Below are 20,147 nucleotides of genomic sequence, written 5' to 3' on the forward strand. Positions count from 1 at the left end.
TGTTTGTTGGTCAATTGATTGATTCATGTCTACAGATGTTGCCGAAAGAGGATATAAATCAAACATACATTAAGTCTTATTGAAATTGATTGTGCTTTGTACTAAGCCATTGTAGGGTGTACAGTTTAAGACATAGCCTTACCTTCAAGTAATTTGCTCTCTAATTACAGATGAGATTTATGAGACATGAAATCATTAGAAAATAGTACAAAACAACATATAATTCAATGATTTCCAGAATATCTATTCCATTGGAACATTTATAGCTACTTACTTAACTGACTATACTATATTTTTTATTCTCCTAAGGTTACTTATTTCAGAACTGTTCATAAGTAATGCCTCATTTTCCCAGAAATCATGTATGCTATAATCTCAACTATCCAGAACATAGCTGAGAGTCAAGAAATAAGACAAAGAGGTCAAGAAGTCCCCCAAAAGTCATAGAATTTGTGCCCTAAAAGCTTATTCCCTGTGTTCATTGAAGAGCCCCTTTGCTCTTGTTATTCCTCTCCTTTAAACCCTACAGTCAGACTGCTTTGCATTCTACAATCTAGCACCTCTCTATCTTTCCAGCCCTATCCCGTACTGTTCTTCTCCAGAAAGTCAGTGCTGTGGCTAAATTGACCTTTTCCCCGTTCCTTATGGTCCATGCCTTTGTTCTGCTGAAGTTGAAATTGATAAAGATTGAGGTAATTAAATCAGTGTTTATCAATTTATTAGGAAGGTGTAATAGATGATATTGGAGGGTATATTTGATGGATAATGGATAACTAATGGATCAGATAGTAATCTTCTTTTGCCTATCCTCCTCCCTTTTATACCTCCCTTTCCCTCTTCCAATTTCCCTTCCTCCCCTCTTCTTCCCTTCAGTTTCCCCTTCCCCCTTCTTCTTCAGCCTCCTCCTAAACCACTCAGGGTAAGCTATGATGTTTCAGAGGAAATCCTCTTTTCTCTTCTTTATCTCAAGTAAGGGTTTATTGGGGAAAACAGGAAAGATAGAGAATAAGGTAAGAGGGTTGGAAATTTCCCTATTATCTACAGTGAGTCTTAGGTTGGAGGATACTGAGAGAAATGGCAATTCAACCACTGCCATGAAACAGAGTAAGTCAGAGAGATATATGGACTATTGTCCTTCTTCTTCTGCCTTCAAATCAGCCAGGTCACCTCCAACTTGATTATCCCAAGTTCCAGAGATAAACCCAGCTTCTTCTTTCAGGGTCACCAACATCAGCCCAAAGAGCCCAGAAATCCAGTCAAGCAGTTGACTCTTGCCTTCCACTGTTTCCCGGTCACATTCCACATGGAATTTTCCTTTGATTGACAGCTGATCAATCTCCAGCTTCATGTCTTGCTGCATTTTCTTGTAATTTTTCTCTTCTTCACAAAGGCTAGAAATAGCATATCAAGGCAACTAAGTGGTACAGTGGACAGAGTATAGGATCTTCCCGAGTGCAAATCTGACCTCTGACACTTACTAGATGCATGACCCAGGGGAAGTCACTTAACCCTGTCTGGCTCCATTTCCTCATCTGTAAAATGAGCTGAATAAGAAAATATCAAACTACTCTAATATCTTTGCCAAGAAATCCCAAATGGAGTCACAAACAAAGAAGACAGAAGTGACTGAACAACAACAACAGATGCGTAATAAGTCAGGTCCAAGACCCTTTGAGGGGGAACAAAGACCCCTCAAGAATACTTAACAACATCAAGACCAAGCAAGGGATAGAGAACATTACAAAATGTAAAATGAATCATTTGATTGTACTAAATTAAAAAGGGGTTGCACAAACAAAAATCAATGCAACCAAAATTAGAAGGAAAGGAACAAACTGGGAAAAAACTTTTATAACAAAATTCTCTGACAAAGGTTTAATTCCCAAATATATAAAAAACTAAATCAAACTTGCAAAAAAAAAATCAAGCCATTCCCCAGTTGATAAATGGTCAAGGAACATGAATAAGCAGTTTTCAGATAAATCAAAACTATCAACAAATCCATGAAAAAGTATTCTAAAGCCCTCCTGATTAGAGAAATGCAAATAAAAACAACTCTGAGGTACCACCTTACACCTAGCAGATTGGCCAATATGAGAGTAAAGGAAAATAATAAATGTAGGAGGGGATGTGGCAAAATTGGGACACTAATGCATTGCTGGCAGAGTTGCGAATTGATCCAAGCATTCTGGAGGGCAATTTGCTTAAAAGACTGTCTGCCCTAAGATCCAGCCATACCTCTGCCAGGTTTATACCCCAAAGAGATTAATTAAGAAAAAGACTTGTACAAAAATATTTATCGCTGCACTTTTTATAGTGGCAAAAAATTGGAAAATGAGGGGATGTTCATTGATTGAGGAATGACTAAGCACATTGTGGTATCTGATGGTGAAGGAATATTATTGTGCTGAAAGGAATAATGAACTGGAGTAATTCCATGTGAACTGGAATGACCTCCAGGAATTGATGCAGAGTGAAAGGAGCAGAACCAGGAGAACCTTACACACAGAGACTGATATACTGTGGTACAATCGAATGTAATGGACTTCTCTACTAGCAGCAATGCAATGATCCAGGACAGTTCTGAGGGACTTGGGAGAGAGAACACTATCCATATCTAGAGGAAGGACTGTGAGAGCAGAAACACAGAAGAAAAACATATGATCGATCACATGGTTCAGTGGGGGTATGTTTGGGGTTTTGATGTTAAAGGAGCACTCTTCTACAAATATGAATGACATGGAAGTAAGTTTTCAATAATGATACATGTATAACCCTATGGAATTCCTTGTTGGTTTTGGGAGGAGGAAGGAAAGAATGGTGTGTGTGGGGGGATCATGAATCATGTAACCAAGGAAAAATATTCTAAATAAATTTGAAAAAAAGAATACTTAACACATTCTTATTCAATATAGGAATAGATATTTTAAAAATCACTAACTTTCAACATCTTGAGTAACATGGGCAGAATTTCTTTCGATTGATCAGTTTTACAAATTTTTTGGTTATTTCCAGAACATGCTGGAATATTCTGTAGTTATTAAAAAGCATAAAGCAAATATATGGAACATTTTGTAGTCAACCTCCCTTATCCAAATTTCTCAAAGTTGTCTCAACATCTTAATTTCCTCAAGATTATATGATTTACAGCTAAGCAAGACCTACCTAACAAAATGAAGTTAGTTTTGGATTCCCAGTTCCCAGTGTTCCCTATGCCTATGACACCCTTACCCCTACTTTCTAACTTGTCCTTTATAGCTCAATTCAAATGCCACCTCCTTGAAGCCTTCCTTGGTTCTACTTAATTAGTGATAATCTCCTCCCCCTCACCTTGTATCACAAACTTCTCTGTGATTATACTTGTTAGATATTATTTTGTATTATAGTTATTTGTATATCTCTCAGATCTTGTTTCTCTACTATAATCTCCAGGACACCAAGAACAATCTTATCTAAACTTCTCATGTCCATGATACCTACATAAGAATAATAATAACTAATATTTTTGTAGTGTCTACTATGTGCCAGACATCAAGCTAAACACTTAGAAATATTATCTCATTTGATCCTTACAACAACCCTGAAAGTTGATGCTATTATCATTCTCATTTTATAGATGAAGAAACTGAGGCAGACAGGGGTTAAATGACTTACTTGTCCAGGGGCACACAGCTAGTGTCTGAAGCTAGATTTTAACTCAGGTTTTCTGGACTTTAAACCCAGTGCTCTATCTAAACTCCATGAATGTTATATACCTATTAAGTTCTTAGCAATTATCAGGTTGAATTACTTCAATGCCTAAATGCAGCTATTTGACACATAATTCTATTATTCTTAGTTATGAAATTTCTCAGCCCCTTAAAACCATCAAATTAGAGAATGAGGCTATCAGATGCCTGACATTTAGAAATGACAAGGAATTATAAAAAGTAGACATGAAAATCCCTGAAAGCATAGCAATCTGGCCTTATTTTGTGTACATATCTTAGGTGGTTCTGAATACATCACTATATTGAAGCACAATATAATCATTATGCTCATAAGATGGTGCTCAGCCTTCTGGAAGAAGTTAGGTTAGGTTAGAAAGATCTTAAAATTTAGAAAGGAATAATTAACATTTTAAAAGTTTGGGTGTTTAAAGGTCTAAGTTGTTAGTTATGCAGGCCCATGAAGTAGTGGTGGATTTTTTTCTTTCATAGGTTTTTGGAAGTTTCTAACAATACTCATTAATAGTGCTACTAGTGACTGTTATAAAAAAATTCTTTTACACTTGAAATTTTTAAAATGAAGGAAATGTGATTCTGAGCTAGAATTACCCCTCAAGTGAAATTTTCTAAGAGCATCAGCAGATCTTTAAAATGTGTGACATTTACTCAAAGATATGGTGTCAGCAAAAGATAATGCACTTGTTTCAATCTCACTTCAATTTTTAGAAATTCCATTGGCATTGAGCCTTATATAAAAATGGCCCTTTCTTTCAAATTAGAATATTGAATTAAAAATGAGTGCATTTGAATTAAATGCCAGTAAGTGTCTCTAGAAGGATGATTGAGGTAATAAATTTAGAAAGGAATCCCAAATAATTGAACAGCACAGTTTGACACTAATTATTAACAAAAAAATAAAATATGTTTTGATAATTGCTTCCCAGATCTTTCTTCTCTCTAGATATAGTCAAACTTAGATCAATATTGATATATTTGAAAAATCTCAGAATCATGGCCTCACCCAGTCAATAAACATTCATTAAATGCTCACTATGTGCTGGACACTGTGTTAAACAATGAGAGCTACAAAGAAGAGTGAGACAATTCTTGCTCTCAAGGAGTTTACTCCTTACATTCTAATGAGAGAGATAACACACAAGCAACTACATACAAACAAGTTATATACAGAATAAATTGGAAATGTAAACAGAGTACCTTTAAAATGGTGCTTGCTTCATGTTTGTCTATATTGGAATAAAGGCCAAATTCTAGGCCTGCTTTTTATGATAAAAGACTGTCTGCCCTTTTATCCAGCCATAGCACTGCTGGGTTTGTACCCCAAAGAGATTATAAGGAAAAAGACATGTACAAGAATATTCATAGCTGCACTCTTTGTGGTGGAAAAAAATTGGAAAATGGCTGAACAAATTGTGGTATATGTTGGTGATGGAATACTATTGTGCTCAAAGGAATAATAAAGTGGAGGAATTCCATGTGTGACAAGGAAATCACTTTAAAAGACTGATATATATTAATTTAAGGTCACCAAGGAATTCAGCTATGTAATTCCCAAATGAAAACTCAAGTCAGCAGTCAACCTTTTATGGAGTTTAATTACAAACAGGAGGAAGAAAGGTATGAGAGAGAGAGAGGAGGGGGGGAAGGGAATAGGGCTTAAATACCCCCCTCTGTTTAGGCTGGGCCAAAAGGCCCAAGCCCTTAGATAGCTAAGGCAAAGGAAAGAGATCAGTCCCTATCACTCACGTGACCAAAATGGAGAAACAGTCTCAGGGGCCTCCACCTTCAGGTTCCTTCAGAGCAAGCTTCTCAGAGCACCACCTCTCAGAGCAAAAACTCTCCAACCAACCACCACTAGTCCTCAGACCCCGCTATCTTTAAGGAAACCATCCAAGTTCCCTCCCCTCAGTTCTCACATCTACCAATAACTGTCCATATCTTCCCTGTGCCAATGGTGGCTCTAGCTTAACCCAGGACCGCCCAGAGGTCTGTCCCCTTTGCACATGTCTGTTGAAGGTCATATTTTCAACTAATTAAATCTTGATCTATGCTGCAGCCCTTCCTAAATCCTGTTAGGACTGAGTAGGGTGGAGATTGTATCAATTCTAAAATCAATCGTGGCTCAAAGAACTTCCTGTTCTATGCTTAAGCATAGGTCAAAGCCCTTTCCATTGTTCAGCAAAAGGTTTCTGTCCTAAAGTAATCTTAAGAAGGGAGGAGGAGGAACCTCCCATGCCAATGGGGTTCACATTCCAATAGACTATCAGTAAGAAATTTTCCAAGTATGAAATTTCCCAATGGTGAAATTTCCAACATTTATAAGTCTAAGAAATTTTAAGGTTTACACATGGGGACTGGAACAAACTCCAGAAATTGATACAGAGTGAGAGGAGCAGAAACAGGAGAACATCGTACACAGAGACTGATACACTGGTACAATCGAATGTAATGAACTTCCTTCTCCATTAGCGGCAATGCAGTGATCCAGAACAACTTGGAGGGATCTATGAGAAAGATGCTATCCACATTCAGAGGAAAAACTGTGGGAGCAGAAACACAGAAGGAAAACAACTGCTTGACTACATGGGTTGAGGGATTATGATTGGGGATGTAGACTCTAAATGAACATCCTAAGTGTAAACATCCAACAACATGAAAACAGGTTATCTGCCACCCTCTGAGTTTTGGATAGGTGATTTTCCTTAGAGTAGCTGAAGATTAAGTGTAATACAGTATTTTATATCTAAAGAACTTGAAAGGCATGCTGTCTTGCTTATTTATGGGTTGCTTAAAGTGATATAACATTGCTTAGTGCTTTTCTTTCAGTGCTGAAGTACAGAGACTTTAGTGTCAAAATTAGAGGGGGGCTTTGAGGTCATGTAGTCCAAACTGTCACTTCATGCAGGAATTGAAGCACATCATTTCTTCAGTGGAAGGTATTTGGAGTCAGAGAGAAGAAGTTTATATCCAGTGATCTCTCCAACTTCTTGCCTGTATGACCATGGGCATGGCTCACTGGGCCTCAGCTTCCTCATCTATAAAACTGAGATTAGTTAGACTAGATGATATCCAAGTTCTTTCTTCTGATTCTAAATATAAAATCCTCTGATCTTGAATATTTCCAGTAATGATAAGTTCATTATTTTTTTATTAGTTCAGTTGCTAGGAACCTTTTTTTTCATTTTAAACAAAAATTCTTTCATATGTGATTGTTAATAGTTGTGACTTCCTATTTTTTAGCTTCTTTACCAACGTACGAGATAAAACAAGGGTACAAGGTAAAACTTCAGTAGTTTTGATTTGCATTCTTCATGTTGGTGATTTGGAACATTCTTTTATATATGATTGTTAGTAGTTGTGACTTCTTTGACACAGGGACCCAATATGTCTCATAATAGATACCAAAGTTCTTCAGCGAGACCATGAAAGTTTCTATATATCACTTCTTCTGTCCTCCATGAGTTTTTATCTTATATGAATTATCCATAAATAATCTTTTAGGCAAATGTACATTTGGCATTCAAACAACATGGCCAACCCATTGGAGTTGTGTTTTTTACAGTAGAGTCTGAATGTTTGGCAGTTTAGTTCCAGAAGGGACCTCAGTGTCCAGTACCTTATCTTGCCAGGTGATCTTTAGAATGTTACTAAGCCCATTCCAATGGAAATGGTGTTCTATGAACAAAGCAGAAATGTAGTAGCTCAAAAGAAATGGGACATGCATAAATTCAGAGATATCTTCACCCTAAATATTTATATGGGCTATATATGCTTGACCAGTGGTAGAGCGTTGCAAGCTTATATTGTTCTAGTCAGCCACAGTCAGACATCATGACATTTTTCAGTCCTCTTATAACACAAAAGACAATGGCAATACTTTTGCAGTTCTTCTTTTGAGAACTGTTTGTTCATATCCTTTGACTTCCCAGCACCTTCTTAATATACAGATAATATGTAAGGACACGCTTTTTTCAGGCTTAAGCCCTAATCTGCAATAGTTTGAGGATGGAGTATTTTAAAATATAAAGTTTTTTGACACAAAATACCAAATTTTTTTCATTGGAAGAAAAAATAATATAGAAATATTGCACTTATTTCTGTAATTGTGTTAATATGTCTTAAAATACATGCTAGATATTAAACAATTATATTAATTTCTAGTGCATGGGTATGAATTGTCCTGTCTTTGAATTTAGAATTTCTGTGGGACTTTGACCATTGGTACTTTAAAATTAGAGTCAGCAGTGGGATCCTAGCAGAAATAAGATGCTTTTAGTTTATGTTCTCAAAAAATGATTTGGTAGAAGTATTATCCCAATATGCAGAAAATTAAATATATGTCACTGATTAAGAGATACCCAAGTCACATTTTCTTTTATTTCATGTCCTCACATTTCAAATTCTCTCATTTAAATTCTTTAAGTCATGATATTTTTCTGAATGGCATTGGGCTGGTAACATGCTTATTTCTCTTGGATGGATAGATAAATCTATAAAATATTAATAAATGTTTACTGTGTTTTAGGCTCTATGCCAAGCACTAGGGCTTCTCCCCCTCCCCATACCATGTACTTCTTTATGAAATATAAATTTACCCCATTTTGTCTCTTCTCATTTCTCTTAGTATTATCCTCTTTTTTTTACCTATAGTTTTTTTTAATATATATTAACATTTCATCCTATACAGTTTTTCAGTGTTCCCTCTAGGTATACTTCTAGCTACCCTGATGATAACAATAATTTTTAAGAGTTACCAATATCATCTTTTCTCATAGGAATACAAATAATTTGAACTTATTTGGTCCCTTAAAATTTTTTGGGGGGGGGTGTTCCCCCCTTTCTTAATTACCTTTTGGTGATTCTCTTGAGTTCTGTGTTTGGGCATCACATTTTCTGTTTAAGTCAGGTCTTTTCTTTATAAATTCTTAGAAGTCTTCTATTTTATTAAATGACCATAATTTCCCCTGCAAGAATATAGTCAGTTTTGCTGGGTAGTTGGTTGTAGACCCAGTTCCCTTGTTTTCCAGAATATCATATCCCATGCCTTCCATTGCTTCAGTGTAGATGCAGCCAGGTCCTGTGTTATCCTAACTATGGTTCCATGATATCTGAATGACTTCTTCTTAGCAACTTGTAATATTTTTTTTCCTTGGTCTGGTAGTTCTTGAATTTGGCTATAACATTCCTAGGCGTTGTAAATTGGGAATTAAATACAGGAGGTATTCTGTGAATTCTTTGTCTCCATTTTTCCCTTTTGTTTGAGAATATCAGGGCAATTTTCTTGTAGAATGATGTCCTGTAGAATGATGTTCAGGCTTTTTCTTTTGTCACAATCTTCCGGTAGTCTAATAATTCTTAAATTGTCTCTCCTGGATCTATTTTCGAGGTCTGTAGTTTTGTCAATGAGGCGTTTCATATTTTCCTCAATTTTTTCATTCTTTTGATTTTGTTTTATAGACTCTTGCAGCCTTGTGAAGTCTTTTGCTTCTAGTTGTTGGATTCTAATTTTTAAAGACTCAATTTCATCCCTGGATTTTTGGTCATCCTTCTTCTTCTGGTCTGATTTTCTTTGTGGGTCATCTTTTACCTTCTTTGCCTCATTTTCAAGCTGGACAATTATGGCTTTCAAGACACTATTTTCTTGTTTTAATTCATGTGCCTCTGTTTCTAGATGACTTATTTTGCTTTTTAAGTTCTTTTCCCAATTATCTTCAACCTTTCTTAATTGTTTTTAGAATTGTGTTTTGAATTCTTCCAAAGCCTATGTCCAATTTGCTGGAGTTTCTGTGTTTTTGCTTGGTGTTCCTTGGTCTTCATCTGTTCTCTTTGCTCCTTATTCATTATCTAGATAGAAGCTGTCAAGTGTAATTTCTTTTTTCTTTTTCTGTTGTTTACTCATATTTTCCCCTTCTTTCACCCCTGTAATTGTCTGTAGTCTTGTTCCTCTTATTATTTGCTGAATCTATGGGTTTGGGCTGTTGTATCTTGAAGAGCCTTCTTCTTTGCTCTGCTGATTGACCTGACCAGGTTAGGCTGATGGTATTAAAGAGCCCTGAGGTCACATTTTCCCTATCTGGCAGCAGAAGCTGAAGGTGTAGGTGAAGATGTGGAGGTTGAAGGGAGTGGCTTCCCATCTTGTTATCAAGGCATTTTGTAGGGGTTGCAGCCTGCACCCTCAGAGTTTAGTCAGCAAGGCTCTCAGTGGAGTCAGTGGGGGCAGGGTGTTAGAGATTGAGCTTCCCTGGCCTCTGAAGGCTTTTTATCTCTCCTATTGATAATATTAATCCAGGACAGAGTTGATCTGCAGAGCTGGATGTGCCCTGAGGCCAATTGAGAAGGGGTGGAGCAAGATGGAGCATTTTGGCTGCAACTAGGCTGCCCTCTCTACACTTCCCCTTCAACTGCCTCCCTGCCACCTGTGTTCAATGCCCTGAGCCTGGCACAGCTGTGGCAGCAAGGCACTCCCTCTGGACTAGCACCCTTGCCTGCCAGGAGATTTCAATGACCACTGGAGACTCAGAACAGTAGGAGGAGGAGGGGTCCTAGGACCTTCCTTCTTCCTTTCCCTTGAACCTGAGAGTTCAAGATTTCAGACTTTTTTTGGTGTACCTTTTAAGTTGTATCCAGCAGGAAGGTTCCCCAGCCCTGTCCTGTTTTTAGATTTGTTTTTTTTTTTGTCCCCTCAAAGCACATTGTTTTTGATTGGTGTGGAAGGGTTTTCAGAGAGGTCTGGACTTTTGTGGTGTTTAAGTGGCCATCTTGACTCTGCCTCTTCCTTATAATCTGTGCCAAGCACTAGGGATCCAAATATATGCAAACAAGACAGTCCTTGCCCTCAAGGCTCTTACATTTTAATGGAGGAAGCCAAAATATGGATGGGCAGAGGCATAGCATATAGATGGCACCGATGGAAGTGTAATGGAGACTTAGATCTAAGGAAAATAAGGCCTAATTTGACATGTCAGAGCCCAGGATGGTTCTAGGGGCACAGACCAACTTTTAGATGGGGAAGAGATGAAGCCAGTGGTGGTAGAGTGGAGGTCCTGTGGCCTAGAGATTGCTGGGAAGAAGATAGATCCATGTGAAAAATAGTGAAAAGATACTAAATGAGAATTGATCTGTAGCTATTATGAAATGGGACTGTGATCTCATCCCAGTCCCTTGTGATTAGTACCCACAGTAGATAAAAGAAAAGTACTAAGAATAATAAGCTTGTGTTAGGATTGTGGAAAGTGATTATCCTTTTATTTCTTAAAAGTGTTTTATCCCACACCTCATATTTAGGGACATTGGCAAGGTAGCATAAAGAAGTTGAACTGGCTTCTGCCTTTGTGTAGTCCCTGTCCTAGGAATAAATGAGAGATTTCTATTTCGAGCACCATCAAGCTGTCACTTTTCTCAAGCAGCCAATTCACTCAATTTTCATTTTTAATCAACTATGTTTAAATATGGTATATTAACCAAAATTAAAAGTAAGACTGGTTTATAAAGCACACTGTATTAGCTTTTGCTGTAATTGATGACATGAACAGTCTGTCTTCTTTAATTTTTTTCCCTTTTTGATAGACTTTCCTACTAATGTACTTTGCAGCAATCCAAGTAAGGCAAGTCAGGTTATAATTATCTAAAACTTTTGTATGGTGCTCAGGAACAAAGTGCTACCTACATGCTGACAAAGGATTGTATTTCTTAAGTTGTCGGCACATTGACTTTGCTTGGCTGATGTCTGTGAAATATTCAGAGAGAAGTAGCTATTTAATGCATCATCTTTTTCTATGTGATATATCTGGGAGATAAATTCTGTTTTCCATCATAGTCAGAAAATAGAAAATTCTGGAGAAACAGACATCGCATCCAATAAGTTATTACTGTATATGCCATCTATTAAGGTATATATTGCCTTCCAATTCTAGGTCTCATTAATTGTCCAATTGCAGTGTTTATCCATAATTATATAAAGATGAGTGAATTCTGTAGGTTATCCATTCAACTGAATATTATGGCCTAAATAATAGTCATTCCTCATCTACTTAATTTTTCCTGTTAATAGCTAGGCCAAGCCATTTTGGATAATGATGGATCTCATTAGAAACCCCTGTAACCTTCTGGGCTTTATACAGTCAGTATAATGACATCCTCAAAAAATGAGCATATGGAATATTTCACCCTCTAGGGGAAATCCCTTTTCAATTTGTGTTCTACACTGTATCACAGTGGTGAACAAGTATCTTTGGCAAGTATACATCTCCCTATTTTGTGTCTCACTTGATTTTAGCAATCAATGTCATTGAGCAAAATTATCTCAACAAGGTTATCTGTTATGTCATATCTTTTAAGGAATTCATATAATTTTGACATGTACATAGATTATCATAATTTCATAATCCTTTTAATGATCCCAAGCTCCTCCCTGAAACAAAGGCCTGCCTATCTTTTAATACCAGTATTCTTCTGGTGTCGATGTATATCTGCAAGTCATGGAATTCTACAACATATAAAGAAGTTGAGGATCATCCAAGTTGCAATGGAGGGACACATACATGGTGGATGTGAGTGGGCTTCAATGAAAAACAAATAAGAAATTATAAAGGAGAAGTAGTGTAACAACTGCCTTCAGAAATGCATATAGCCATGACCAGAAAAAAAGCATGCAATAGGCCACATAACCAGGGTGAGTAATAGTTAATAGACAGCCCCTATGCTCTGTTGATATGCCTTCAACCTTTTGTTTTGGGCTTTGAGGTTATTTCTTTTAAAAATATTTTTATTGATGCATTTTGTTACTTTATCATAATAGTTTATACATGTTTGCCCAGTAAACTTTCCCTAATAATAAATATTAAAATAGGAAGTAAAAGTCAGTAGCTTCACTGAAATATTAAAAGAAAAGTAAAGGCCCACAGTAAATTGGGCAGATTCCCAATGGTGAGTTTATTACAGGACATGTTTGAAAGTCACATCTGATGGTAAATATGAATGGGTTACATTCTACATCATTGGAAAGAATACTCACATCAATGAAAACCCAAATGTATTCTGGCCCATGTGTCCTAGAACATCTGCCTCAACTCCATCATTTTTATCTTCAGCTAATATACTTTTCAATGGCAAAAGAAACTTTTAACCAAGTCTCTGAAATAAAAAGAAAAGAAAAGAAAAAAGGAGCATTAAAGAGAGATGTATCACCAAAAGAAACAAGAGTCTGATCACATAAAGGAGACAGGAACAACTGATAGCTAGTCTATGTGCTTTATTGGTATCCAGGCTATTCCAAGAAATTTATGAGGAGGCCTCTGGCACTAAGGTTTATCCTTGATGGAGGGTTTCCAGGAGGACATGGACCAAAGTCACTCAGGATGGACAAGGCAGACTAGATCATGCTTCTCACATTTGGAAAGTACTGTAAAGGTGAAAATTAATGGTTGGACAATAATTTTTATGAAATTATGTGGTCATCTCAAGTCAGAAATGTATTTATATATATTTACAAAATGGAGAGGAAACAATAAAGTAGAGAAATGTGGAGAGGTTATCTATCCTATCAATCTAAATGTTTACTCTGGGTCTGCTTAATCCAGATAGAGATTAATTAGCTCTCAACCAGGAAGGCTGGTGGTGAGTAACCACCAGGTCTCCTCCAAGATGGAAGCTAGTCTCTTAGGAAACTAGGAAAGGAGTCAGCCTTTCACTCCTCCAACAAGTCCAGGAGTCAAAGTCTAAATTGAAGCCATGCTCCAAGTCTGCAATCCAAGCCACAGTCTCCAGTAAAACTCCCTCAAAGACTCTTCCCCAATTAAAAGACTATGACCAGAAGACAGTCTCTTCAGACTATCTTCTCAAACACAATCTGCTCTGAGGGAGTTTGGGGCTTGCTTTTATGGTGACTTTTTTGTCCCTGCCCCTTTTCACAGGGGACAATCACAGTATCCAAATGTCTAACACTACCCAGGGGGGCTGTGTTTGTGGGATCAACTTCTCACCTTCTGGAGAGATGGATACTCATCCTGGCTGATTGAGTTGCTGAGGGAGTGAATTCCCTAAGTGGCCTTCAAACTCCTCCACCTAGTTCAAGCTTGTGGTGATTCAATCAAAAGGTCCACAAAGGAGACTTAATCTTGTCTTCACAATCTAGTGAAGTACTTAAGTTACTGTTTACTCAGGATAGACAACAGAGTAAAGAATTCTCTTTCACAATCCCCCTGCTATCCTTTGGGACACGACTTTCTCCAATGGATCATTTTAAACTATCATAGTTAGAGATAAGAGGGAAATCAAAGAGATAGCGAGAGATAAAGAATGAGAGAGAGCAAACCAATGTTTGCTAGGTGCATTGACAATAAGCCATTTAGGGGCAATCCCCTATGGTATACAAGTTTAAATTCAAAATACTTGTGTTTAACACCCCCCCACCCCCCGCCACACACACAGTTCAATCAGTTATACTCCAAAGTTCATGCTGGATCTCCTGATACCATGGAGGTTTTTTCAGGCATCTTCATAGCATCTTCTTCAAACAATTCATTTTCTTAATGCAAAAAATTATCAAAGCTCATTTTCCTGAAAATTTTTTCTCAAACAATTTTAAATTTGGGATTTTATTGCAATTATATAGTACCCACATGTGAGTTATCAGGCCACATAAAAGCCAAAGTATTATTGATATATGAGACTGATAAAGGAAACTTTAGTTTGCAGGATTATATATATAATTTATCTTTCTTAGTTTGGAAGTCTGGGTAAGGAAGTAACTTAACAGAAAAACCCCTGTAGAGACTGTAGTAGTAGCTAGCATATCTTGACCAATTTAAATGATATTTTGTAATGATGAAGAAATTGAAATTGTAAACATTCCTTATACTCTATCTAATCCGATATTAACAGGGATCCCATTAATGTGATGGTCAATATTATCATCTGATCATAACCTATATGGTATTCATGCTAATGGCTGTAGTTTTCAAGTTTAAAAGGGAACTGCAAATACTATTCAGCATTCAGTCTCACTCTGTAGGAGACTGAATAAGGGATGGTAAAGCATCACTGCCAGCAGGCTATGAGTCCTGTGGGACACCACCAGCAGCAGCTGCCTGTGGAAGTCAGTTTATACTGATCACAGAAGAAAGTGGGAAGTCATTGTTGGCACGAGGCCTATAGTTCTAACCTGAGACCAGACACCCCCCCCCCCCCATCTGAGAGAACCAGATAGAGTCAGTTTGCTTACCTGGGAGAGAAGGAATAACTATTACGTAGACTCTAGTCCCGAAGAGACTTGATGGTAGAATCCCCCTTCCAGGGAGTTTTCATCCTTAGAATGGGAAGTAATCATCTACTCACCCTGACTTAATCAGGAGCCTAATACAGTGAGAGCCACATGCTTAGCGGTGAGACAAGCTGCCCATTTACACAAGTCCCCTACTATAACTGGACCAGTTGGGGTCACTTTTCTCTCAGTTGCCTAACATGGTATAGGAATAAAATACTTTATGTGTGTGTATGTATGTATGAATAAATGCCCCAAATAACTGCAGTCGAACACAACATTTAAAAACCATTATTAATATAAATCTTTGAGAAACATATAATTCCTCAACTTCTGAAAGGAACATATTGAATATAACCTTTTTTATGAGTGTCATCATTATTATACTGTACTTTAGTAGTGATGTCATCAGGAGTTACTGAATTGTGTAAGATTTTCTGCTCCTACAATAAATCATGCTAGACAACAGTGTTTTTCAGTTAACATATTTTTGTATGTCACTTCTCATTTTTAAAGCATTGCTGTAATTGTATATACTTGTAGCAGCCCACTTTCCCTTTCCTTTCAATCCCTCTACTCAAATCTGCTTTGTCAGAAATATCAGTTAGTCATATAATTAGATTTATATATTAAGTGAGTGTATGTAGGCTTTTAGGGAAGGCATCTTCCATGGGGAGGAAAGTACATGGGCTTTGTAACAGTTATATTGGCCTTTTTCATTTATTTATGCATTGAGAGTTGTGCTCCAATGATATGAAGTTGCTGAAAATTTGACCCTTAAACAAGTGTGTTACAATACATTTAACATTAATGTTAGACTTATGTATACGTTATATAGATGTTATTAATGTTTAAGAAGGTGTCATTATGAACATTAATTTTTATTGGTGTACAAAAGTGCCAATTTATCAAGAGTTGTTAGGTATCATAAATACCCTATATTACGATGAAAAAGAAAAATATTCTCTGGTTATACATTGAGAACTAAATGGATTCCTTAGTGGGGCTCTTCATTTATTGAGTAGCCATCCACTTACTAAAAATGTGTAAGTCTGAAAATTTTTAGATGCAAATAAATATTGCATTAGAATTTAAGTTTATCATATATACTAAATTATTTTCTTATGTTTATGATGGTGTTTGTTTTCTTTTTTAGGAGAGCTGCTCTCAGAGCCAAAGACATCACAATGGATAATTCTTTATTGGTACCTCCAAAAGAGCAAGGTAAGATAAGACATGGAAGGAGCAATAGTGGTTATAAATTATTAAATTACATGTAATATGTTATACATTATATATTATATATATATCAATATGCTAATATATTATGAGTATTTCAAATTTATTAACATAATTTCACAATTACTATATAAATAAGTTTCTAGAAATGCAAAGCAACTTTAGAGAGTGGTATTAATAGAAAACTTAGAGCAAAATTAACTCATTTAGTAAATTAATATCACTGTCATCATTACTTCAGTGTCTATTAAGTTTATAGCATTATATTGGGTTTTGTTTAATCTGAAGGATATTTATGATACAGATTCATCTGGCATCTTAACTTCCTTATTTTTGTTGAAGGCACTATATGAGTTATCTCAATTCACAACTTCAGGATCATCTGGACTATTCCCTCCCCCTCATTTCCCTATTTCAGTTGTTATTGCAGTAGACTCCTAATTGGTCTCCCTTTTCCAAATCTATTTTCCACATCACTGCTAAAAAAATCTTCCTGAAGCACAGATCTCACCTGCTCAAGAATCTTCAGCAGCCCCCTATTGTCTTTCAGATAAAATGGAAGCTTTAGATCTGTAATTTATTGTCCATTAAAATATAAATTTCTTGAGGGCAAGGACTGCTTTTTTACCCCCTTGTGATCCTCCCCTACCTACTTAGAAGCAATAAGTACCTTATACAGACAATACTTTAACTGAATTGAATTTTTCAAAATGATTAAAAATTTTTTGTTATTCTATACATGACAAATACCAACAAATATGGACATTCATTTCCTTTTTTAAAAAGGAACAGAGCAATACAATTTTATATGGAACTATAATCTCTATTACATAGTTGTAAAAATGTAATAAATTCAAATATATTAGTTTCAAAGTTGCCTGCTTGTCTGTATCTCTCTCTCTCTCTCTGAACTTCCTTCTTTTTTATGCTTGAAAAAAATTCTTCTATTTTTCTCTTTCCTATTTTCCCCTTTTTAGCATTACTGTTACTTAGTTTTACTAGTACTTTTACTAGTCCTCTCTTGCAATAGCCCTCAAATAAAACAGAGTAAAATAAAATCCTCCCTTATAACAAATTAGCATAATCATACTGAAAACGTGTCTCATTCTACATCTTGGATCCATCACTTCTCTAACACTGGCCTTTTAGAATGAGCTTTGATCATTGTAGTGATCAGATAATTAAATCTTTCAAAGTTGTTTTTCTTTATCATTTTGTGATCATTGTATAAATTGTTTTCCTGGTTCTACTTACTTCATTCTGCATCATATTTCCCCAGAATTTTCTAAGTCATTTCATCATTTCTTATGGCACAAGAATATTCTGTTATATAGTGGAATTTGTTCAGCTGATTACCAAATGATGGGCACCCTTCCTACATTCCAGATCTTTGCCACATCACAAAGTACTGCTATTACATTTTTATGCATATGAGTCCCTCTTTTCTGTCTTTAACATTTTGGGTGATAGGAATAGGATAGGCATAGGTCAGCGATAGTGGACCTTTTAGAGGGGTGGATATTGTGAGAAAGGTACTCAGCGTGTGGAGATGGGGAGGGGAGCAGCCTGTCCTGCATCCCTCTGGCATTTTAGTAATGAACTCTGGGGAACTCTGTGCTGGGGCAGTGGTGCACCTGGCCACAGAGAGGACTCTGAGTGCTCTGTGCCATAGGTTTACTACTATGGGCATAGGTGAAAGAGCACTTTATAGAATAAAAGCAAAATGCACTTTATACTCACTATGGAATACAGACATATTTTTTCAGGGTACAATGAAACAGTTCTTGAACTGGGATTCAAGAAACCAGGATTCTAGTTCAATTTTGACCACTTATTATGAGGAATTATTTTTATGATTGTAAAATGAGGAAACTAAATTAGTAGATAATTAGTTGAAGTCTTGCTAAAAATTGTACTTCTATGAGTCCCTTGAACAATCATGGTTAAGGAAATAAATAGTTGGCTCAGAATATAGAGAATGATATTTGAACTTTTGAACCATGACTTAAAAGAGAAATGAGAAATTCCTATGTGTGGCTGGAACCAGATTAAAATGGAAATGGAAAATGTTTAACAAAATAAATGAAAATATAATACAATATAAATGATGTTAATTTGAGGTTTTCTAAGTCAGTGTCCTACCTAAAGGAATTTCTTTCTATTTGAGTTTGACATTATTGTCAAATATAGGAATGAAGAGCTTTAAACTAAAGATAAAGTATATATAATGAAACCTGGTAAAATATGTATTTGCACAAAATCCGCACATATCATTGCCAAGTCTAATAGTACAGAATAGCAGATGAAAAACAAGTAGAAGATCAATAGAGAATCAACACTTGGAAGATGATTTCTAGGAAAAGAGTAGTAATAAAATATGTAACCTCATATGTCTAATCAAAGACATATAATGTATGGAAAATAATGCATACATGTTTTGATATAAGATGTGTTTAACTTCATAGATATCACTTGAACTTGGTTGGATGGATTGTACACCTAGAAGATGATTATGGAAGGGTATACCTTATTCAAAAGAAATAAATAGATTTAAACAATGATGGATTAGTTTTCTATATTTAAAATATATATATATATATATTTATGTGTGGAAATTTACTAACCAAAGAAAAAGAGACTGCTAGAGGAAACTTGTGTGAGGGTTAATGGAGAGGGAAATACAGGTGTATCGTGTTCCATGAGGATACTACAAATAACATGTGCTGAGGGAGAACCAAATGAAGAATTTGAGGGAAGGATTACTCACCTGCATAGAGGCATGGCATGATGTAGTAGCAATAGAGGATTTAAATTTTCTAGAAACCCACTAACACTTCAAGCTGCCTGAAGCCACACTGATAAATCCTTGACTTGTTTTATTGATTATTTCATTTTTCAAAAAGTAGAATAAGTGACAAGGGGAACTAATTGCTTTTTTCATTCTGGTTCAAATCAACGAAGAGAAACTGGATAGAGAAGTAGATATTATGAGAACTTTGGGATAAAGTTGTTATTTCATTTCAGAATTTGTGATAGAGTAGAAGAAATCCAGGGATACTCTGGCACCCCCAGATTTTAGGAGAACAGGAGCTAATAGAGATACACAAAAGTCGGTCGGTCGGTAGTAGTCTCTTGGTAACCGAGGATGACGATTGTCTTTGTGCGTTTTTGTGCACAAAGACACCTGTGCATGAAGATTTAAGTGTAAAAGTCGGTGCACAGAGACAGTCCCACTCTCTTGGCGTGGGAAGCCTGGGTCCAGTGGCATGAAAAGTCGTTACACCCGGAGACTTCCTCAGCTGCATTGGATGGCCGTGTTGTCCTTTGTGCTCCAACATGCCCTGAGCACTCCACAGTGCTTTGCTGCGTCGCCCTCTCAGCCTTTGAACCTTCTTATTGGTTTCTTCAGCCTGTTCCACCGAAGCAGTCTTCACATGCTGGGTGAGCAAAGCCCTGGTTCACCAGGGGTCGACGACCCGATGGCTACCCTCACAAGGTTTGGCCGGCCTGTCGAAGCCTTTGCCCGGGGTGTGGCTGCTGCCACATGCTAGCAGCTACTGGGAGCCACAAGTGAGAGCTGGGTGTCAGGTGAGGCTCAGAGGCTGGAGAGCTGCCCTAGGAGAGCACAACAAACCCTCCCTGCCAGAGATACTACCCCTCCCTGAGCACCCCATACACCCCAATACACAAAGGACTCATCAACCAACTTAGATTTTTAAAGAACAAGTATAGAAGGTGGAAGCAAGGGAAGATAACAACATGAAAAAACGAGTGGCTTGGCCCAGTAAGAGCAGTGTCAAGAACACTGAAGCTGGGGATGAACTAAGGCTAGCAATGAATGCTAAAGATAACAAAAAGGTTTGGAATTTTGGGCTATGTTGAGGGCTAGAAGAGAAGCAAAGAAGAAGTAGGAAGTAATAATG

General features: G+C 36.7%; 1 protein-coding gene across 5 annotated transcripts in view; it reads left to right on the plus strand.

The window, feature by feature from the left end:
* ZNF438 (zinc finger protein 438) overlaps positions 1–20,147 on the plus strand; it is a 213,857-nt gene that overhangs the window by 147,139 nt on the left and 46,571 nt on the right. For all 5 annotated transcript variants that reach the window (XM_007504799.3, XM_056800902.1, XM_007504803.3 and 2 more), the window contains one exon: positions 16,142–16,209. In XM_007504799.3, the coding sequence (XP_007504861.1) occupies positions 16,173–16,209 (37 nt within the window). In that variant the 5' untranslated portion in view covers positions 16,142–16,172. The remainder of the gene's footprint in view (positions 1–16,141; positions 16,210–20,147) is intronic.

Source organism: Monodelphis domestica, chromosome 5 (assembly GCF_027887165.1).
Source record: "Monodelphis domestica isolate mMonDom1 chromosome 5, mMonDom1.pri, whole genome shotgun sequence".
Lineage (NCBI taxonomy): Eukaryota > Metazoa > Chordata > Mammalia > Didelphimorphia > Didelphidae > Monodelphis > Monodelphis domestica.